Source organism: Argiope bruennichi, chromosome 1 (genome assembly GCF_947563725.1).
Source record: "Argiope bruennichi chromosome 1, qqArgBrue1.1, whole genome shotgun sequence".
In the NCBI taxonomy this organism is placed as follows: Eukaryota; Metazoa; Arthropoda; class Arachnida; order Araneae; family Araneidae; genus Argiope; species Argiope bruennichi.
Window position 1 is genome coordinate 84,803,867 of NC_079151.1, and position 22,064 is coordinate 84,825,930.

Consider the following 22,064-nt stretch of genomic DNA (forward strand, 5'->3'; position numbering starts at 1 on the left):
AGCTTTTTTAAATATATATGTTACATTGGGTAAGAAATAATTAAGCATTCTTCAATATATATTTTTTGACAATGAAAATCCTTCAGTATAGTTGATCTATCTATTTTTGTCTCAGAGAGAAGGGCAGCCATTATATAACGATTTTCTTATAACTCTTTTCTTAAAGCAATAAAGAGCAATATATAAATTCATACAATTAAATATTAATAAAATAAAAAAAATGTAAATCCAACTGAAAAAAGATCAATTTAAATTATCTACATAAAGTGCAACAATAACCTCAAAATAAAAAAAAAATTGATAAATATCTAGAAAAAAAATCAAAATGTCATTTAAAATAAAAAGTCAAGTTACATTAAAAAAATACATTGCAATAACTTTGATAACATTTGTTGTCTAGTAAAAGTGAACCAGACACTAAATAGAAAAAAAAATTTAATTAGAATAAGTCAGAAGAAAGTAAAGAAACACAAGTTTATTCATGCTCTAATAGGAGAACACAGATTTGAAATTTTAAGGACTAATCTAGACTCTAGAGACTCATAATTTTAAAAAACTGCCACCTGGGTTTTCACAGTTCAAAAAATACAGATTCCACTATTTTAAAATCTGAGAATATAGCCAATAAAACTAATATTTTTTTCTTAACAGCAAATTTCATACTAGGAAAATATTTGCCACTCATTGTACCATTAATCTGTTTTGTCGCTTTTCAGAAATTCAGTATAAAACTTCATTTCTGTACTTTATTAGTTTATTATTTGTTATGTAAATTAGCATTTATATTTAAATTTGTGTTAATTGTATTGCCAGGAGTACTAAATGGAGGAATAGTTAAACTTGTACAGAAATGCCACGGCTCAGAGAGTCGGATTCAAAAGAAATTTGCTCCTCTGCTATTATTTTACACTGAGAGAAAGATAATAAATATAATAAATTCAATCTGCTCTAATATAATAAATTCTATCTTCATTTAAATGACTGCTATTTTTATTAGTATTCTGCATTCTGATAAATAAATTTTCTGATAAATAAGTTATCACCTGAACCAAATACTATGCAGATAAACATTTGCAAGCAACTGTTAGTTTTTGTAATACTTCAGCCTGGGTTTAAGGTTTACATTGAGAAAATAAAGATGTAACATTTTTGAAGATACTCCTATTTTAAGAAATCATACATTCATTCATTCATTTCAGTCTTTCACATTCCCCCCCCCCCCTTGCATTCATACAATCTTCAATGTACGTAGATGCATATTATATATATATATATATATATATATATATAAATTATTATGACAGTATTAGCATATTGTTGTTGTATATTATATATATATATAACTTACTTGGACTTAGAAGCTGAGTTTACAGTTCCAGAAGCTTTTAATACACTGGATTCATATCCTTGTCCCCTAAAAAATGATATTGTTTAATGACATTAATATCAATAATCTATGCTTTATTTGAGGAGTTACATTTTCAAAATAAATTGTAATTTCATAAAAAATTTGAATTTATTTACAGGAGCAAAATAATACCTAGTACACATTCGTTGCCTCAGCTTTTTACATCGCTTCTTTAAAGCCTTTTGCCTTTCTTTATCCAGAGCAATATTTGGATCCAGCTGATCAGTAGAGGCGTCTACTATGTGCTTTAAATTATAAAGTTCCTAGGAAAAAAATTATATATGAAATATTAAAATGTCATAAAATACAAAATATTGAAAAAATTGCTCAAAAGGAAATCAAATTTTACTAGTTCTTCAGCTGATGGATCTTTATCTTGATACTGAGATTTCACAGCCTCTTGGTGCTTTTTGCCATGAAGGTGACTGAGAAGATATACTTCTGATCCAATCTAGTATGAAAAAACAAAGCAGTTAATAAAAGACATGAAAAAAGATCCGATTTTATTTATTGAATGCTTCAATAATTTAGAAAGCAAAGCACAAATCATCCATATTAAAATAATCAGTTATTGTTTTTTAAATATTACATTGTTTAAAATTGTGTCAAATAAGATGGATTTGATACTGTTGCAGCAAACGTATTTTACTGGAAGGAGTTTTTGATTCTAAAAAATTTTTAATCATACTATTATGTGTAGAATTAAGATTAATGAAAACTTTGTAAAAAACATAAAATAAGAAATAAATATTTTATGTATTTGATAAAAACATTTCTTCAATTAAGTCATGCAAAACTGACAAAAGGCATCTTTTTTGTATAACAAATCAAAGAGCTTTCAAGAATAGATATCCGCTGATATTTTTCGTGCTGACTTAACTCTTTCAAGGGCCATGGGAAATATGCTTCCCACCAAATTCATCAATCTTTAAATGAAGTAACAAAGATTGGCATAAGTGCTGACATATTTTTTTCAATATGTGAGAAGCCTAGCCACTTCAGTTCTTAGTCTCAAACAAAATGATGGTCTTGATTTGCTATTTAATTATTAATTAACCAAATTAATTAATAAATGAGATTAAATTTATTTAATAAGCTAGATGAATCATTTTTCTTGAGCCAGTCTCGATCTTAAAAATATTTTAATATACAATGATTAGAAAAAAATGGTCTTTTAAAGGGTTAAAGGCAGGATGGAATAATCTTATTCTGGATTTTTGGGGAACAAGCATGTGCGCAATTACAAAGTAAAGTGGATAAGATACAAGCTTGGAGGAGGGTGAGGGCATGTTCTCTCAGGAATTTATACTTCTTTTTAGAAAACTAAGAAGCAATTAGTGATCAGGACATTACTGGACTGAGAAATGATATGATGTGAAATGGAATGTTGTAATGTTAGAAGACTACTGATGGACAATCAAGTGCAAAATAACACAAAAGCATATTAAGAGAAAACACAACAAATATGTTCGCTTGACAATTTATATGTACAATTTGACATAAAAGTTTTCAAAAAAAATATTAGAAAAATTTTGTAAATTTCAACCCTGAAACACAAATTATATATCTTATTAATTAGATGCTCTGAATCTTTCATTTTAAATATTAGATGTCATTAATTAATGAAATGGTATATGTTTATGGTAATATTCTAGCCAAAGAAATGTGAATAACCTCCTTTAAATGTATCTGTGAAAATTATTAGTAAATATTGTTATTAGGAATTTCTCATGAAGCATCTCTCTCATGCAATCAACATAAAACTTAGCTGATTTGATAATCATTACTATTGGTCATAAATAGAACTAGTAAAAATTCAAAAGGATTAAGAGAGAGTAAAAATCCTCAATGTTTTATATATCCTTGACTCATTATTAAGGTCAACAATAATATATATGTAAGTAGGTTATTAAAATGATGAAAACACCCCTAACAAATTTATACTTTTATATTTTCAGTGTTTGAAAATTAATGTTCCATAAATTAACAAGAAGAAAACAGGTCCATATCATTTCAAATTCTCCAATCAGTTGAAAAATTTAAAAATTTGTTATATATATATATATGAACAATATATGATTAATCCCAAGTGAAGAAAATTCGAAATACTACATAAAAAAATGTGTTGCAAACCAACCAAAAAAAAATTTACAAAAAAAAACTAATGAGTTATAAAGAATAATATTATGAATTAAAACAAATAACTAAGTAAAGAAAGAGTTATTTTTTACAGTAAAAAAAAGCATGCTTAAAATATTTAATAATACATACCAACACATTGCATATGCTACATATTTTTTTCGTTTCATATGGCACTGGCTGTGGAACATCATCATTATTTGAAGAACATCTTCGTATACTCAATTCAAATGCTTTTTGCCTGATCTGTTCCATATTTTCTTCATGCCTGCGTGCACTTTCTTCTTGCTAAAAAGTAAATAATATTTAGAGTAAAATAATTATAGGAGCAATTTTTATTTACATAACCTTTAGAGAAATAAAATATGTTTTAGAAAAGAAAAAAAAGTTTTTAAAAAAAATTCCTTTTTTTTTTTTTTTTTTTACTAGATTTACATAACAAAAAGTTATACAGAGATGAGTTAGAATGGAAATTCAACCTCAACAAAGGTTATGATGAAAATTGTTTGACACTTCTGTAAACTGAAATCTTAATAATAAGAAATAGTAAAGTAAGACACATCAACAAAAATATCCGGAAATATCTGAATGAATAAAAGGTTTATGGTGCAAAACCAAACAGTTCATTCAAACATGTATATTCCTTACAATTTATATTAATTCTAAAAGATATGTTACATTAATTTGTAATATAATCATATATTACATCTAAAAACAAGCAGATGTGAAAAATAAATTAAGTATACTGAACATTAAGAGATATACAAATTTATTTCTAAAATGATTTTTAGAATAAGGAAATGCAAAGCCTTCATACAAGAGATAATGTTTAATAAATATAAGAAATATAGTTTACCCAATTTGAGTTTCAAAATCAGACACTGATATTTATACATTATTATCCAAGAATATTTACAAATTATTCCAATGGTTTTTCAAAATCAAAAAATTGTTATTGATAGCAAAATTCTAATTGAAATGTTTTATAAGTTTTTATAAAGACTAAATACAATAAAATAATTAGGTGATAATTACTTTTAATTGTATTTTTTTCTGCAACTCTTCAATGCTAATTTGCTGTTGAGCATTTAAGGCAGAGATTCGAAGTTCTCGATCCCTGAAAGGAGAAATTTAAAAACAACTACAACAAATTTAAACAATAAAAATGATTTAACTGAAAACATAGTATCAATTGCAAATAAGAAACAAACATATTCCATTTTTTTTTCTTTTTATGAAATTTTGCAATTACTTTATTACAATTATGTCACTTAGATACTAATAAAAAAATAACAACTAGGTTCTTTGTATTTACAAAGATATCAAAAATGTAACTTAAGATATTTATTTTATATGCTTTGTTTTACATCGTATAAAAGTAATATGAATAAAAAAAGTTCAAAAGGAATGCAGGTTTTACTTTGATTAATATACAATCTTGTTTATGTTATAATGATAACAAAAAAGAATGAAGTGTCGTTAAGAACACTTTTCTTAGAGCCAATTTTTTAAACCTCTCCTATGCTTAAGAGTGTACACACATGCTTTCTTTCTCTTTCTCTCGCATACATATAAACAATCGAATCGTAGCAAATAATGTAAAAAATAAGTTAAAGACAGCTAACTGGACTATTATATTTACTTTATTATTTATTAACCTTTCACGAGTGGAAAGAAATACATATTTCATAGTAATATGGAAACATTTATTGCATAAAGAATAAAATTTTGGCAGAATAATAAAAATGAAAAATTTTATGCACATTCTCTTAAGTCAACTTCTATTTAGATTTTATCCTCATAACTAGATTATACAAATATTAAATTTTAACATTTTATTTATACCATGATTCTGATTTCAAATTAATATTTATATTTAAAGCACTTATTACTTTAACAATGAATGCAAATAATAATAATATTTTTTTTTTAAGCAGCCTGAAAAGTCTCTTTAAAATTTCCTGAAAAACTTACTAATTAGACATATTTAGCTACAGGTACATTAAAATCGAATTCATGTTTCAGGTGCGTTGCTTCTAACTAATTAAATTCAAAATTTGATACAGAACTATAACTGTAGTCACAAAATAATATATCAAATTTCATATACTTAAGTCATTGTATTTTTGAGAAAACAAAACTTGCTTGTAATATTGCAGGCATCTACATTTTAAAAGTAAAATTTGTGTACCAAATTTTATCCATCTCAGCCTTCTTCATTTTGTAGTTATCACCTTAATTTATATTCAGGCAGCCAGACAGACTTTCTCTGAATTATTTTACTAAAAACTTGATGCAAAGATTATATACCAAATTTCATTAGTTTAAATAAAAGCATTTTTGAGGTATCTTTATCACAAACAGATGGGCAGTCAAACACAATTTCAAAAATATGTTTTTCAAACTCTTGGAGTCTAAAATGAAATAGTTTGCGAGAAATACAAAAGATTCACATATTTTAAAATTTTGTAACATGACCTACAAATTTATGACAAACAATTTTCACTTTTGAAGATTTTTTTAAACATACAAAATTAATTGAGCACTTTTATTATGTTTATCAGCAAATACATGCAATTAAAACCAAAAATATAATAAAAATTATTAAAACTACTCATGGGAATATTTTTGATATAATATATTTAATAAATAATAAGTACTTACCGAGCTTTCTGACTGGCTAGTTCTTGTCTTTCCTTTTCCTTAACTAGGAAAAGTTGCTCAACTTTATGATCTCTCATCTTTCTTCTTTCCTGCATTTCAGTCAAACGAGCTTGTCTTTCAGCTTCTAAGATTTTTCTTCTACCCTAAAATAATAGGAGCAATTTAAAAACATATTTTATTAAAAATAAATTTTTAATTAATAAAATTAATCAGGAATTTCGATCAGCTCTTATTTGTTAATATTACATTATACATACAAAACCCATTTTTGTTTTGAATGCAAAAAGCTTTCATATAATCTGGAAATATCAATCTTGATATTACCTCTGCAGCAGCTTCTTTTGCAGCCTTTTCTTCTAGTTTTCTTTGCCTTTCTTCCTATATTGCAAAATAATACAAATATATAATACAACTTTTAAATTTTATTTTAAGAAGATTAAAATTACTGAGTTTTTGTAATAAATTATAATTCACCTGGATATCATGCAATCTTGCTTCATGATCTTTTTCCTTTGAAATTAAATCATGTCTCTTGTTTTGAGCTTCTAATGAATTGATAAAAGCAATTTCATTGACCTGCCAAACAAAATAATTTCAATAATAATATGACACAAGTTTAAAAATAAAGAGAATAATTTTTCACTTGCAAGCTATAACATCAATTCTAAGTATCAACGATTGTACAATAACAAGGCTTCCACAGCTGGAAAGAAATGTCACGAAATGGAACATCATGAAAATTATTTGTATTTTACAGATAAGATTATTTTTTATTTGCAAATATTTCATAAGCATTTCATTTGTACAAAAACAATTTTTACCCAAGTTATAAATTTATCTGTGAATCATTCATATCAAAAATTATTCATCATTTCCATATTTCTTTTATACTTATAAAAGGGAATGTCGTGTCAGTGTGTATCTCTGTGACATCCAGACAAATCTATCATACTTAGAACCATGAAATTTGACACACAATTAGTTCTAATGACACAAGGTATCTCAAAGCCCAAATATTTACTTTTGATGATGCCGTATTTTTTTTTGTTGTTGTTGTTTATATTTGCTGATAGCATGACCTTTTCCCTTTGATTTTTAGTTATTTTTTTGCCAAACAAACCAAATATTTTTTTCATGGTTCCTTAGAAGAATGTTTTTTTTTTTTTTTGGTGACTTGAAAAGAAATGAAATCAGAATTAAATTCCAAGGATCATAAAAATTAAGTTTACACAATTTAAATTTTAAAAATATCATTAGCAAAAACCTTTTTTATTTCTTTGTATCTCTCTGAATCTTTAAAAAACTTATCTTTCTTTTCAGTTATTTGTCTTGATTTCTTATTTGCATTTTTGTACCAGAAAACACTATCGTGATGAAAAATAGATACGCAAATTCAATAACAGAACTGGATCTATTCATCCCCTAGTGCCTACAAAAACTTATTAAAAATTATTCAATTAAAATTTTCAAGAAATTTTCTCAAAGTTTTAAGAACAGAAAAACTTCCAGTTAGTATCTGTCAAATTTTTTTTCTGAAACTGAGAAATCATCAACAGTTTGATAAATCACTAAAAAGATGGAATAAATGAAAGGAATTTGATAAGCAAAGGTTTGTAATAATCAGATTTACTTGGAATAATAAAGTAGTTGATTATAAATATCAACTGTTACTAAAGAAACTTTCCAACAATTGCAAAATTCAGTTAACTTTATAATAATAAAGTAAATAATTTTCATCTAGTAAGATGCAATGTAAGTGTTGGAAAAATAAATGCCCTTTAAAAAATATTTTTGGCAGGGTCTATCTATTTATTTTTTGCACGTTCGGAACTCGCATCATATCACATAAATTTAGAAGTCTAATTTCAAATTTTCTATTACGTTTATTCAAATATTCAAAATTTAGCATTTGGATTTTGAAATTATAAGCTTACTTTTCAAATGAAATAAAATCCTATTGAATAACTCAAGTTGTTTTTTAAAAAAAAGACATATGATAGCACTGATTGAGCATATTAAAATTTTAGAAATATCAAAATAGGAGATACAATTATGTCAAATAATTAATAATTATGCAATGAAATAATTTTAAGAGACAGCATTTAATGACGCATAATTGAACACATGTGTCAATAGGTGTTATCTAACACCTCTCCCCCCCAAAAAAAAACAACATAACAAAAACATAGGAATGATAGATGTGATTAAATAGTGAGATAAATTTAATATTTCTGCCACACATACAAAGGCACTACTAAAAATTGTTTAAATTTATTTTGAAAAGTTGATTAAAAATTAAAGTAAAACAGAACAATAATGAAATTGATACCACAATAAAGTAAGTTTAAATTTTTACAGTAATGTAAAAATATATTTTGTGCAGCAATTTGTTCAAAACTTATGGTATTTAACTCTCATTTCACACTTCAAGATGAATGCTGAAACTTTTTATTAGCATATTTAATTTTTCCAGTTCATAAGAAAGACATGTATGGAATTTCATTTCGAATTCAATAAAGGGTGCAGAATTATATAAAGTGAAAATAAATTGTCATTCAATTTTCTATACACAGATAATACAAAAAACACTGTAAAACATTCAAAATATTCTTTAATGAAAATACCTTTTCCTCTTCATCATGCGCTTTTCGTATTATCATTTGTAGTTGCTTTTTACGTTTTTCCTCAGCTCGCTGGAGTTTTTGTTCCATAAGAATCCTTTGCTTTTCTTGACGTTGCTCTTGTAAATTTTTCATTTCTTCTCTCTAAAAGCAAGAAAAAATTATCAGCATTGAAGAATAATATCCAGATTTATAAAGGATGGTAAATTTTAGATTTTTTATAGATTAGCTTTCAGCAAATGGTAATAATAAATGAGAAAATTGACATTTTTTATTTATTGAAAAGAATGAGAAAGTATTAGATGCATAAGAGTTTATAACAACAAAATGAATCAAGTGAGAGTAATGATCTCAAATTGTCTCACATATTGCCAAATAAAGATGTCGCATCTTTCCTTTTCATAAAATTTTGGATTTCGGGTAAGGCTGTGGACATCAATTATGCTCAGATTTTTATTTTCAGTCCTGCACAGGAGAGTTTTGTGCTCCATAATATAGTATAAGGAAAACCAATTAGTTATTTAAGATGCCTTTTTTTTTTTTTTTTTTTTTTTTTGACCAACTGAAAACAAAATTTGATAATACCAAATTTCATTTTATTAAGTCCTAGCATTTTTGTATTATCATGTTTAGATTAATATAAAATATAAAAATAAATGGTCAACCCTTAGATGGATTTGATATAAAATTGGTTACAGATCTACAGTTTACATGTTAAATCTTTGAGCCGAATTTCATTTATCTATGCCAATACATTCTTGAGTTATCATGCTTATCTGCTTCAGAAAATAGAGAAGGCAAATGGTCAATTTTTACAAATTTGGTCCAAATTTTATACTTTATATGCTACATTCTATTCTTTAGATACTAAAATTTTGTGTATCAAACATTTTTTATTCTAGTTCTTTTCCTTTTGTAGATATTATGTTAACCTGTACATCGAGTGACAGATTTCAGTGAATGGATATTTTTCAAAATTTGAGAGGAATCTGCGAATATTCATCTGACCAATAGATACTTACCCTAAATATTCTTTGGAGATTGGGATTATACACTTCAAAGTGGTATTTCTGAGATTTAAATTTTGTTAATAAAAATTTAAGAAAAACCTTCTGACCATCATTTTTGTAAACATTAATAATTTTATCATTTCAACAATTCTTATTTAAATGCTTTCTATCCTCTTCATTTAAGTAATTTTAATATATATATATATATATATATATGCAATATACAGACAGTGTAAAAAAAATTGCAATTATTATAATATTCATATTATACTATAATGAAATTTAAGCTGTCTTTATTATTTCTGCAAATAATTTATAATTTTTTTCCACTGCTGTAAGTTTAAAAATGAAGATTTGTCTTTTTTTTTTTTTTTTTTTTGTCAATCATTTTTACTTTTTTTATTCTATTCCTTCAAATTTTTTTTATGGAATCTCTTAACAAAATCCTCTAAAATAATAAATAATATATTTGATATGCTAAAAGATACGATTTTTTTAAATTCTCTAATTAACATGTTTGAATTCATCTAACCTACTGCTTGGTACTTAAAAAAATATTAGTAAAATGAACTGCATCATTTTATAGACGAAATAAGGGAATGATGTTATTGTGTTAGACAATGTGTAATGTAGATGTTAGATGATGCAGACAGTTATGTTTGCAAGCAAATGTAAAATATTCAATTTGAATCCATTAAGAAGAATCATCTATACAAAAAACAGAATAGGTAAATCATAATATTGTTAAATGCCATTCACAATCTGATGCTAAAAAATACCTTTCGAGGATACTTATTAATACTAAATTATACATCTGAGATTTAATTGAAATTAAACATAACCAATATTCCTGAGCATTTTAGCTGAAATCTTTTTAAACTTCAGTTAATAGATAAAATGCAATTCACTATTTTTTCTGTATAATAAAAAGATTCACAAACAAAATGAAGCAACTTTCGAAATTCTTCTCCTTATACATGAATTCACATACATACATATATACATTCATAGTAAAATGAAAGAAACCATCTAAATTTCTGATTGGCCACAAATACTGTATCATACCAAAAATCATAAAAATTGTTACCTTCTTTTGAATAAGTCTAAATTTTTTAGCCTTTTCTACTAATAGTCTTTCACGTTGTTCTTGTGCTTTTAATTGTTTTTCCTTGCAAACACGTATTGATTCATACAGCGATCTAGACAAAAATATTTTTACATAGTTAGGGAAAAAGTTTCAAGTAAGATTCTAGTACAAATTAAATTATTATTAAAATTATATGCATACTTTTTTCTAAATGGTGATGATAATTTTTCATGCATCTCCAAAGCTCGCCCAGGAGTTCTTAATTCCATATCAACTCTATCCATCTGTTCACCCCAAGATAATTCAAGCTTATGCACTTGTTGCTCCAGAACTGAACAAAATAAACATTTATCAAATATCATACAAAAACATATTTAATATACATTAAAACACACACAAAAAAATACTATTATATTTATGCTATTTTCTACTGAAAGATTAATATAAAACAATTTTATTTTGGATAATTCATTCTAAGGGTAAATTTTATTGCATTTTATCATTCAATAAATTCCTGAACATATTGATTATATAATTTAATTGAAAGAAATTAAGACAAAAGAGAAAAAGAATGTTTTATAACTCCTTAAAACAGACATTTTACAGGTATGCGTTTCAAAGAAAAAACCACTTTTAATAGATATAAATTTCCAATAATATTTATTAACATTGCAATTTTGAAGAATATTTAGTCAATGGACATAATAAAAAATGATTAAAACTTATTAATATGCAAAGCTATTTTAAAATTATTCTGCAATTTTTAACCCACAAATAAAATTAGTTAATTTTTTAAGGTATGATTATTTAAGGGTTTGTTAAACTTAACAAGAAGAAACAAAGAATATTTGTTACAAGTATGAAAGTGTATAAATTGCTCAAGGAATATTACAAGGTATCAAAGAAAGCTTCATTAGATATAAAATTATAAGATAATCAAAAACTTCATTCTTATGTCAATACTTTTATATCTCCAAGCAGTATCGCAAAGCTCCTGACACTGTACATCATATGCTTCATCATGTGACATCTGAAAATAATCAAAAGATTTTTCAGAAAATAATTTTCACTAAAAGAAAAAATTAAAAGAAATTTGATAACATTCAATTAAGTTATAGACAAGATGAGTTACATTTTCTTGTATCCATATAAATTATGTGGGCTCACTCGGTGTAGACTCAGTCATTAGCATTCCCTAAACTTATTTAAAAATTAAATTTTCTTCCTTTCTTATCAACTTTTTTATGTTTCCATCTTAAGATTTTGATGCTTTTTGTATATCACCATTTTGAGACTCCAAAGATCAACAAAAAAAATAGGGGAAAAAGCAATAAAAACATAAAAATAAGACTAGAAATGAATCAACAAGCAAGACAAATGCAAGATCAGTCCGTAAAACTGAGTCTGGACACTACAGATTTACATTACTCCCCCACGACCACCCTTTGAATTTAGAGACAATAGCATAGCAATCAGAGTAGATCAAGATAGGAGTGCTAAGGAATTTTTTTTTTCGCCACTCCCATTAATAGTTAGACCATTTCCTCATTATTTCTTTTTTCTATCTTTCTCATTGCATGTTTATGAACTTTGATTTCAATTCCTGTTGCTTTGATGGAAATATATATGTTTTATGGAATATTCATTTTCATTTATTAGAGATTATACTCTGAAAGAAAAGCATGGGCAATTTTCTAAAACATCATCATTCAAATAAAAAATATTTTATAGAGGAAAAATTATTTTTAATTTTTACCCGAAAAATGATGTATATAGCAAATTATTTATTGCATAACTTATTCAATAGTCATTTTTTGATAACTATTATCAAACTGACAGGGTAAAGATAAAAGCATGTGGGGAGACAGCAGCTTTAATACTTTTATCTGTGAATTTTCACTTTCTCATTCACATTATTTTCAATTGACAAAAATGATAAGGAATTTCAGCAAATATTGGTTATTTAATATGTTGGAAATGTCACAAGACATGTGAATTTAAAATTAAAATTTTTAGATTATTTATGGGTAATTGTTGGATAATATTTTCTGCAGCTCTACTAATAAATAAACTGAAACTACTGTAAAGAGTGTCCCCAAAAAAGTGGAGCTAATATTTATTTCCTCAAATTTGAATCTAGACAAATACTTGAAATTTAAAAATTCCATTAAATAAGATAGAATTTATATAACATTTTTTGCTTTTATGCAGATTGATAGTAAAGTTAAAAAAACAACTTTATATGCAACATATAGTATAAAAATATGAATTAATAAAATGTTTCTTTTACATTCATTTATGCACACATAAAGTTTCATACTTTGTTTATAAAATTTACAGAGATATGTTCATTTCTAATTTAAATGGAGGCATTTAAATTTAGAAATGAACATATTTCTAATTTAGAAATGCAAATTTATTCAAAACAAAAAAGCTGTCATATGCAAATATTTGTCCAACAATACATCATCCAATCATCTCATATATAATATAGTTCACACTGATTAGTCAAAAGTTACAGCTTCAACTTTATAAAAATAGAAAGGAAAATTTGAGAAATTGAATATTTAAGATATCTCAGAGAAATAGTACAATACCAAATAAGAAAATAAAATTCTTTGTTTACAATTGTGTGCATGCCCAAAGAATGAGACTTTGCTAATCCACTTTGAAATTTACCCAAAGAATGCCATTTTTTAATGACAAGGAATATTCTGAAATGAGCAGATTAGTTATGCTATATTTAATCATAATCCTGGCCTAGCAACAAAAGAATACAAATTGCAATTTCTCAAATTCTAGGCGATATGAATATAGAATGAACTACAGGATCCTTCCTACCACAGGGAAGATGAGATGTTATACTAGCAGAAATGGACAATTCTTCATATTTTTTAAGCACTCTCAGGTTAGTATATGAACGTCAGTTTGGAATTCAACATTCCAATAATGGCAGTATAGAGAATACTTCAACATAATAACTAATATCTATAAATCAGTCATAAATAAGAACAATAAAATCATGACCAATATCTAGAGTTTTGCAATTGTTCCAATTTCAAGTCGAGTTACATCAATCTCAAGAAATGTAATTTGGTCGGGAATTACTTTAATCAAGTTTGATCAAATATCACTTTAATCAAGATGGAAGCATCAACTGTAAAAATTATCAGTTTTGGAATAATATATATATATGTACAAGAGTTTTATCTTCAAAGATAATTTTTCAAAAAATGTATTAATGTATAATATGGCACTTTAAGAAATTTATTTTATTTTATACAGCAATACGATGAATGTAGACTAATATATTCAGTTTTGAATAGCAATGAATCTGAATTAATAAATGAATCCCTTTCGACAATATTTTAATAATTGTATTATTTCAAAAATTTTCTAAACTTAATAACACTTAATAAATACATTATTATTTTGTGATTTCACCTTTCTAATAACCTATTGAGATATATGTATTATTCCTGAAATATAAGAAAGAAGACTCATTCAAACACAATTATGAGCATAAAAAAATATTTTAAATTGATAAAATTTCCTTTCAATATCTCACCATATTTTGCACACAGAAATATGAAACTTTGTGTACTTTTAGATGAGTGCAAGAAACATTTTACTAATTGACTAATTTGACTAACTTTTTTTTACTATGAAGCAGTATAAGTATTGAATATCTGTAACTTTTTATTACAACCTCTACAGAAGTTGCAGTGTTTTCACAAAACGTCCTACCTTATTTAATGAAATTTTGCAATTGGAAGTATACATCTACTTGCAATCCTTAAAGAAATAAAAGTTTGTCCTACTTTTGGGGGGCATCCTATATATGCTCAAAAACTGTTAGCTCTAAACCAAATGGTCTTTCTCATGAACATTCACACACACACATTCATCATCCTTTGTTATTAGTAGAGACATATTGTTGCATATATATATATATTATAAATAGAAGTGTCAACAAATAAGATATCCATTCTCAAATTCTATGCATCCAGTCCAAGCTAAATCAGCTTTCCATTATCCTTTATTTCTTAATCACATTTACATTCTTTAGAAAGATTTAGAAAATCTCAGAAATATTCCATTACCCAATGAAAAACCCATATGGTAGCTTTTTAAAATGCAGCATTCAGTGATTATGTCACAAATGTAGATTATTTAAATCAGTTTTTCTGTTTTTAAAGAGCTTATCTGCCAAAATTACATGGATAATAATTTAATTTTTAAATAATATCAATCAATATTTTCCATAAATGCCTATTTCTTTGCCAATTTGCAAAAATGTCAAAATCTAGTTATTTCAATGATTTTTCTGACACTTAAATGGAAACATAGCTGAAATTTGCAAATTATTCTTAAATTAGTTTAGCTTGTGTAAGAAAACAATATCATTATAACAATAATAGTGCTTATCCATCTGTCATAAATAATTAAATTATAAATATAAAGAGTCAATTTATGAAGTTAAAAATAATTAAAAGCTTTTCAAATTTATTTTTCATTTACTTAATTTTGCTACTGCTGTAAAATGGAAGAAAAATCAATTATTTCTACATCCAATTAATATGTGAATAAGTTTATTTTCCCTACAGTAATTTCTCAATCTTTTAATTAATTTGTTATCTTAATTATATTAATTTTATATGCATTGCATCTAATTTGTTCATAAGATTTCTTTGTTTAATATAACTAAAATACTGGAAAAAAATGCCTATAAAAATCTCATAATAAAATAAACTTATTTATATTTTTTTTCTTTTTGATTAATTTTTTCAATTAAAATGTTTACTAACCATTAGATTTTTAAATGAATAATGTAACATAAATTTGTCAAGTTAGCATTTTATTAAAATCAAATTTAATGATAACAAAATGCTCTAATTAAAATTTTGATAAACTACAGCTTTCAATAAACGAAAAACATCAAAAAGTACTTTCACACCACAAATTTTTAAATTATTAGAAAAACATGAATCAAATGCTTCAAGAAAAAATTAATCATTTAAGCCTACACAATTGCAATGACTAGCAAAAACATAAGCAAATGTTAGTTGCCACATTTTAAAAATGCATTACTTTTAAGCCAATGTAATAAAATAATGCAATAAAGTCAGTAATATCAATCAATCAAAATTAAAATTCTTATAAAACATGCATTAAAAAGAAGATAAAGAAGTTCAATGTATTGAAAAGTTATAAAAAATTTATGATAAACAATATCATTTTAAATAAAGTATCAAACATTTAGAAAAGTATTTTAGATATATTATTTCATATGTTTATTAATAAATGTACATAATATGAAATAATATACTTTTTTAAATACTGCTTATATACTTTAATATATAACATATCCTTTACAAAATAAAAACAAAAAGGAAAATTCAACTTTGGAGCAAATTTCTCAAGAAATTAATTTCTACTATCATACATTTAACTGTAGTAAAAATGCATGAATTAAAAATTTCTTAAAATAATCAGATGTTTGAATTTAATTATGACAAAAATCAATGTTACAAATCATGTTGAAAACATTTTGAAAAAATTATACTTAAGAGAAAAATGTCATTGGAAATAAAATTAGAACTACAGAAAAGTTTATTTATTTGAATTTTTAAATAGCTAACAGATTTTGTGTTAAGTTGAAACTGTTTAAATTTTGATTAATTTTTAATTAACTAAAAATGTAATAAAAATTTCAAAAATTATATTTTTATTGAGTACTTAAAAGCTGTAAGAAACAAATATCTGCCAAATTTCAAGTTTCTAAGCTTTGCCATGCAAGTGATTTTGAGATAAATGAGAGATTCAGTGGAATTGCATTTTATATTATAAACGTATGAAGTAGATACTGAAGCTTTTAAACAATAGAAGCTTTTAAATCATATTTTAAAAATAAATAACAAATTATCAACATCAGCCCTTCAAATAATAATATTCAATTTAAAATATTTAATTAAAGTAAATATTTTTGCATACATCCATATTTTACACATTAAAAATGTTTTTTTTACTATATAAATTCACAATGTAAAGCGATAAATGTAGTGACTATGTAAATAATGTTTCGTTATTTAAATAGTCTTTATAATTTAAGGCTTAAACTATTTAACACACATACAAAAACAAGGATAATTGATGAAAAAAGCTAGATCAAAAACTTACAGGACCATCTTGATCATCAGATGTTAAACCATTGTCACTTTCGTCCTGGCTTCCATTTAATTCCTTCTTTTCAGATTTATCTCCATTATTCTGGGCTTTCTTTCCTCGCCTCTTAACAGAACCAATACTTTTTTCTGAAAGCTTTTTCTGAAGTAAATTGATATTTATATATTTCTGAGTTTCCAGATATTGATCACTGATACAGAGTACTTTTGAGAGACTATTATAAGGATTTTCTTTGTGTAATGAATGAATATCAGGTACACTAGAAGATCTTTTTAAATGTTTTCCTTTTAACCTTTTAGCAGTAACTTTTCCTTTTTCGAGAACAGAAATGACATCTGAAGAAAGTCTTAGCGATTCTTTTCTCACAGAGCTTTCACTTGAATTTCTAAGTTTCATTTGATGAAAATCATTTGCATTAATCAAATTTTTGCCTTCCTTATTTGAACTTGAATATTCTTTAACATTATTACAACTAGGTTCAGGACTTTCTACTATTTGCATTTCATTAACAACTCCATTTTTAGACTTATTATCTTTTATATTTTTTCCTCCTTGAGAAGGTTTTTTAGATAATTCTGAGACCTTTTGTGAGTTTTTATTTATAATTTTGCCATTAATTTTAGTAGTATAAGGAAAACCACCAATTCTATTAAGATTTAGTTCAACCATTTGGGCAACTTGGTTTTCGTGACTTTTATTTGAAAAAGGTAATTTCTTTGCAGGTGAATTTCTACATCTGTTTCTTCCTCTCACCATTTCCCATCCATCAGAATCATCTACAGAAACAAAAAACTTTGTGAAACATTTTATATTATTTAAGTAAGAGAAGAAATGGTAATTTTTTAAACTTTTTATAGGATATCATAAAAGTTCGCATAGTTAAAAAGTTGTGAACGAGGAATTTATAAAATTATATAATTATCCACAATATATTTATACTCTGAAATTTACATTTTCCATTATTAATTATAAAAACCTTGATTGATAAAATTATTATGTTCAAAACAAACAATTTGAATATATTTCTAATAAATTCAACTTATTTTAAAAAATTAGAACAATTTTTAAAATAATATCATTTAAAGATTTCTATGGTTTTTAAATCAAAATTAAAATGGACTACCACTTTTATTTATCTATAAAACATAACATTTTTGTTCTGGTGTGTATGAATTTCAATTTTATAAAATTGAACCACTCCATAAATATATAACGTAAAATATAAAACAGTAGATAAATAGCATAGTTATGATCATCAAGCTCAAATAAATATCCACAAGTTATGATCACTGTGATTTACAAATAAATACAAAATGTTTTATTAAAAATTAATTAATTAAATACATATAATTTTTCTGGTACTTTTATATAATTTTTCAAACTTTAGAAAAATTTTAATTTCTGATTTATATGGCTAAGTAAAGAAATTAATGTAATAAAAATAACTCACCAGCATTTAAATTTTATTTTTGTTGCAAGCATGCATATTGTTACATATTTTAGACCATATTTCTATTTATATTTGCATTTGAAAAATAAAATCTTATCAATTTACTTAAACCAATTATTTTGTTCTTATAGCATTCAGATAAGAAAATTGGCCTATAAAATGAAAGAATCAAACCTTTGAACTGAAGACATTCAAAACCTTAAGAATATTTTATTTAGGAATGTTTCAAAAAGTATACACAAAAATACAAATGGTCTGCATTTGAACTGAACAATAAAATGTTGACTTTTTTGGTGAACAGAAAAAACAATCCCCATCTAAGGGAATTAACAAAGTATATTTGTATAACTATTTAAGACACCAGTTTAGTTCCACAGTTAAAATCCACATTTAATTGTTGTTCAATCCACATTAATTAAACACATTAAGAGGTTGATAAAAAATGCTTACATCCTGAAGTTATGTGTGGGGTGATAGGGAGAAGAGTGTACAAATTATTGTTTATGCTGAAGATATGTATTATTATTTATATATTATTTATATATATATGAAGATTATATTATTTATAATGGAATTTGGTGATCGTAGCATATCAAATCACAACTTTAACCTGGAGGTCAATATAGGACACAAGCACTGAAATTTTTAATATGTTACAATTGAATCAAAGTAAAAAACAAATGGAAATTAGCATGATTTTGTGATCAATCTAATAATATTCAAATAAATTTGGTGATAAAACAAAAATTTAAGATGTTAATCTATACAGGTAGCTCAAACAACAAAAAAACAACTATATTTATTTTTTCCTTTTTTTGTAAAAGCAAGCTTTTTTAAAGAATGATGTAAAGCAGAAAAGCATTTTGAAAATTTTTTTTAGTTTAATTTTAATTGGGAATTCAATATCTGACAGTTGTTTACTATGTAAAGAGTAAAATTTCATACACAATTATATTTTGAATGCTGTTTTGGTATGGGCTTATACATCTCAGCATATTTGTCATTTATCTAGTTATATTTTTAAAAATAAAATTGATGATTTTCTTTTAATCAGCTGCATATACTATACATGTTTATTCATATTAATATGTTACTGACACTTGCAAAACATTTGACCAAATTCCTCCCATTTCATTAAGTTTTTTATAAATAAATTTGCCTTTATTTATAACAGGTATCTGCTTTATCAAAGTTGTTTTTCTTGTAAATTATCAAATCCACAAGCAATCTAATGTACAATATGGATCAAATTAACATCCTTTTCTGAATAAAAAATTAAACTTAGCAATAAGAGAAACAAAATTTCAAATAACTACTAAAGAAAATAAATCTTACCGAGTTCAAGCTGACTACACAGTAAATTTTAAGACAAGAATGACAACTCACCATCTGTATTGGACTTTAAAACCTCTGGAATTTTCTCTACACTAGAAGTTTTACGAGTCCAATTTTTTGAGGAAGGAGGTTGATTAAGAGAAGACATAGAACCACTTTTCTGAGGTACTTTATGCCCATCAGACAAAAGTCGAGAATGAGATTTCTTCCCTCTTTCTTCAAACCTGCCACTTTGGTTTTTAGAACTTAGGGACTGTACATAAGATATGTTTCTTTTTATAGCTGATTCACTGTGATTTGTTTTCAAAATCTTCTTTTTCTCTGCAGGAGTGCCTTGTTTTTCGTTCTTTAAAATTGTATTAGATTTCAAATTAAAGGAGTTTTTAGAAATGGGGGTACTAGCTGGTCTTGGAGATGACAGATTATTTTCAACTTTTTTCAATGGGATTGTGGTTGATTTGGATGTTGCAGTTTTATCCATACGGTCTATTTTTAAAATAGAATTACTGCATGATTCTCGAGATTCTTGAAGAGATGGTGCAACATTAATCTTTTTTTTGGAAAGGGATGATGTTACAGTTGCTTTTTTCAAGCCTTTATTAATTAAAAGCTCTGGTTTGGTACTTGTTGCTTTATCCTTCAAGGATGGAGGAGATGGGGCTTTAGCTGCAATGCTTTCATTAATTTCAGCATTCTTTATGTTTTTCAACTCACATTTCTTAGCATCCGAATTATGATTCAAAGAAGGAATAATAGAATTTTGAGACTTCTCAAGCGAGTCCTTCTTGCAAGAAGCTTCAGTTTGGACAAAATTAGGTGGATTATTCTCTTTATAAGAGTTTTCATCACAAGCTAAGGAGTTTTCATCACATGAGTTTAATTCTGAACAAATAATATCAGCCTCATTCTTGATAGAAGCTTCTGTCTGTTCTTCAATTATTGCATTTGATGAGTTTACCTTTTGATCCTTTGCTCCAATGTTGGAATCATCAAGTACAATTACCGAATTTGATGTGTTTTTCTTCTGATCTTCTTCTCTGATACTGGAATCATCAGGTACAATTACTGTATTTGATGTGTTTATGTTTTGATCTTGTTCTTTAATACTGGAATCATCAAAAACATTTTCTTGAGTAAGAACCTTATTTACAATCAAATTTTCATTACAAGGAAAAGTTTCATCAAGAGGTTCTGAAACAACAGACATTGTAGCCTCATGTGAACATTTTGGAAGAGGATTTGATATAGATGTTGTTTCTAAGACAACATCCATTCTGACTTTGGAGTCAAGAGGTTCACTACATGTATTACCTGGTATGGCTGTAGTCAGTGTCAAATTTTTAACATCAGATGAAGAGAATTCACTGAAAAATTGATCTAAAATTAGAATATTTTTAAAGATATAAACAGCACTACATCAAGCAAATAAAAAAAAATAAAACATTAATAACTTTAGAGGGATTTATGCTAGATATGTTTGATGAAACAGATTGAGTAGCAAGCTTAAATCCAATTATGCATGTAAAAAAATGCATAATTAGATTTTTAAGCATTTGCAATTATGATGAGTATTATATTTAAGTTTTGAAAGAATTATTCTGGCCATTGCAATATTTTATATATATATATATATATTGGGTTGTTTGGAAAGTAATTTTGTTTATTCCCGACAGAGGATTTAATTGTATTTTTTTGAACCCAACTTCACACTTAAGCCACATTATCATTATATGTTTTGAGAGCTGATATAGCAAGGCTTGTGTGTGAAAAAGTTCCAATTAATTCTACGCAATAGTTTTTGGTTGGTGCCCTTTTAAATATGGAGAGCAATAAGCAGCATTTTCATCATTTTTTACTTTTTTACTATAGAAAAGGTAAAAATGTTGTTCATGCCAGAAAGAAATTAACCGATGTGTATGGAGAAGATGTGAAGAAACCAGCGCCAGAACTGGTTTGCAAAATTTCGATCCGGCAATTTTGATGTTGAAGATGCACCACGTTCTGAAAGGCCGATTGAAGCTGATAAAGCTGATGAAGCTGATCAGCGAATAACACCACCTGAGATCGGTGAGAGGTTAAATTTATCGAATTCAACTGTTTATAACCACTTGAAAGGCCTGGGTTTAACATCGAAAATCGATATATGGATTCCCCATGTTCTCAC

At 25.8% G+C, this 22,064-nt stretch overlaps 1 protein-coding gene across 2 annotated transcripts in view; it reads right to left on the minus strand.

Moving 5' to 3' along the window:
* Positions 1-22,064, minus strand: part of LOC129963862 (S phase cyclin A-associated protein in the endoplasmic reticulum-like) — a 55,473-nt gene that overhangs the window by 18,954 nt on the left and 14,455 nt on the right. For both annotated transcript variants that reach the window (XM_056078448.1, XM_056078442.1), the window contains 14 exons: positions 19,952-21,264; positions 17,110-17,891; positions 11,893-11,959; positions 11,131-11,260; positions 10,930-11,041; positions 8,836-8,976; positions 6,686-6,787; positions 6,536-6,589; positions 6,212-6,354; positions 4,583-4,664; positions 3,680-3,835; positions 1,758-1,859; positions 1,541-1,671; positions 1,349-1,414 (listed from right to left, as the gene is read on the minus strand). In XM_056078448.1, coding sequence (XP_055934423.1) covers positions 1,349-1,414; positions 1,541-1,671; positions 1,758-1,859; positions 3,680-3,835; positions 4,583-4,664; positions 6,212-6,354; positions 6,536-6,589; positions 6,686-6,787; positions 8,836-8,976; positions 10,930-11,041; positions 11,131-11,260; positions 11,893-11,959; positions 17,110-17,891; positions 19,952-21,264 — 3,381 coding nt within the window. The remainder of the gene's footprint in view (positions 1-1,348; positions 1,415-1,540; positions 1,672-1,757; positions 1,860-3,679; positions 3,836-4,582; positions 4,665-6,211; positions 6,355-6,535; positions 6,590-6,685; positions 6,788-8,835; positions 8,977-10,929; positions 11,042-11,130; positions 11,261-11,892; positions 11,960-17,109; positions 17,892-19,951; positions 21,265-22,064) is intronic.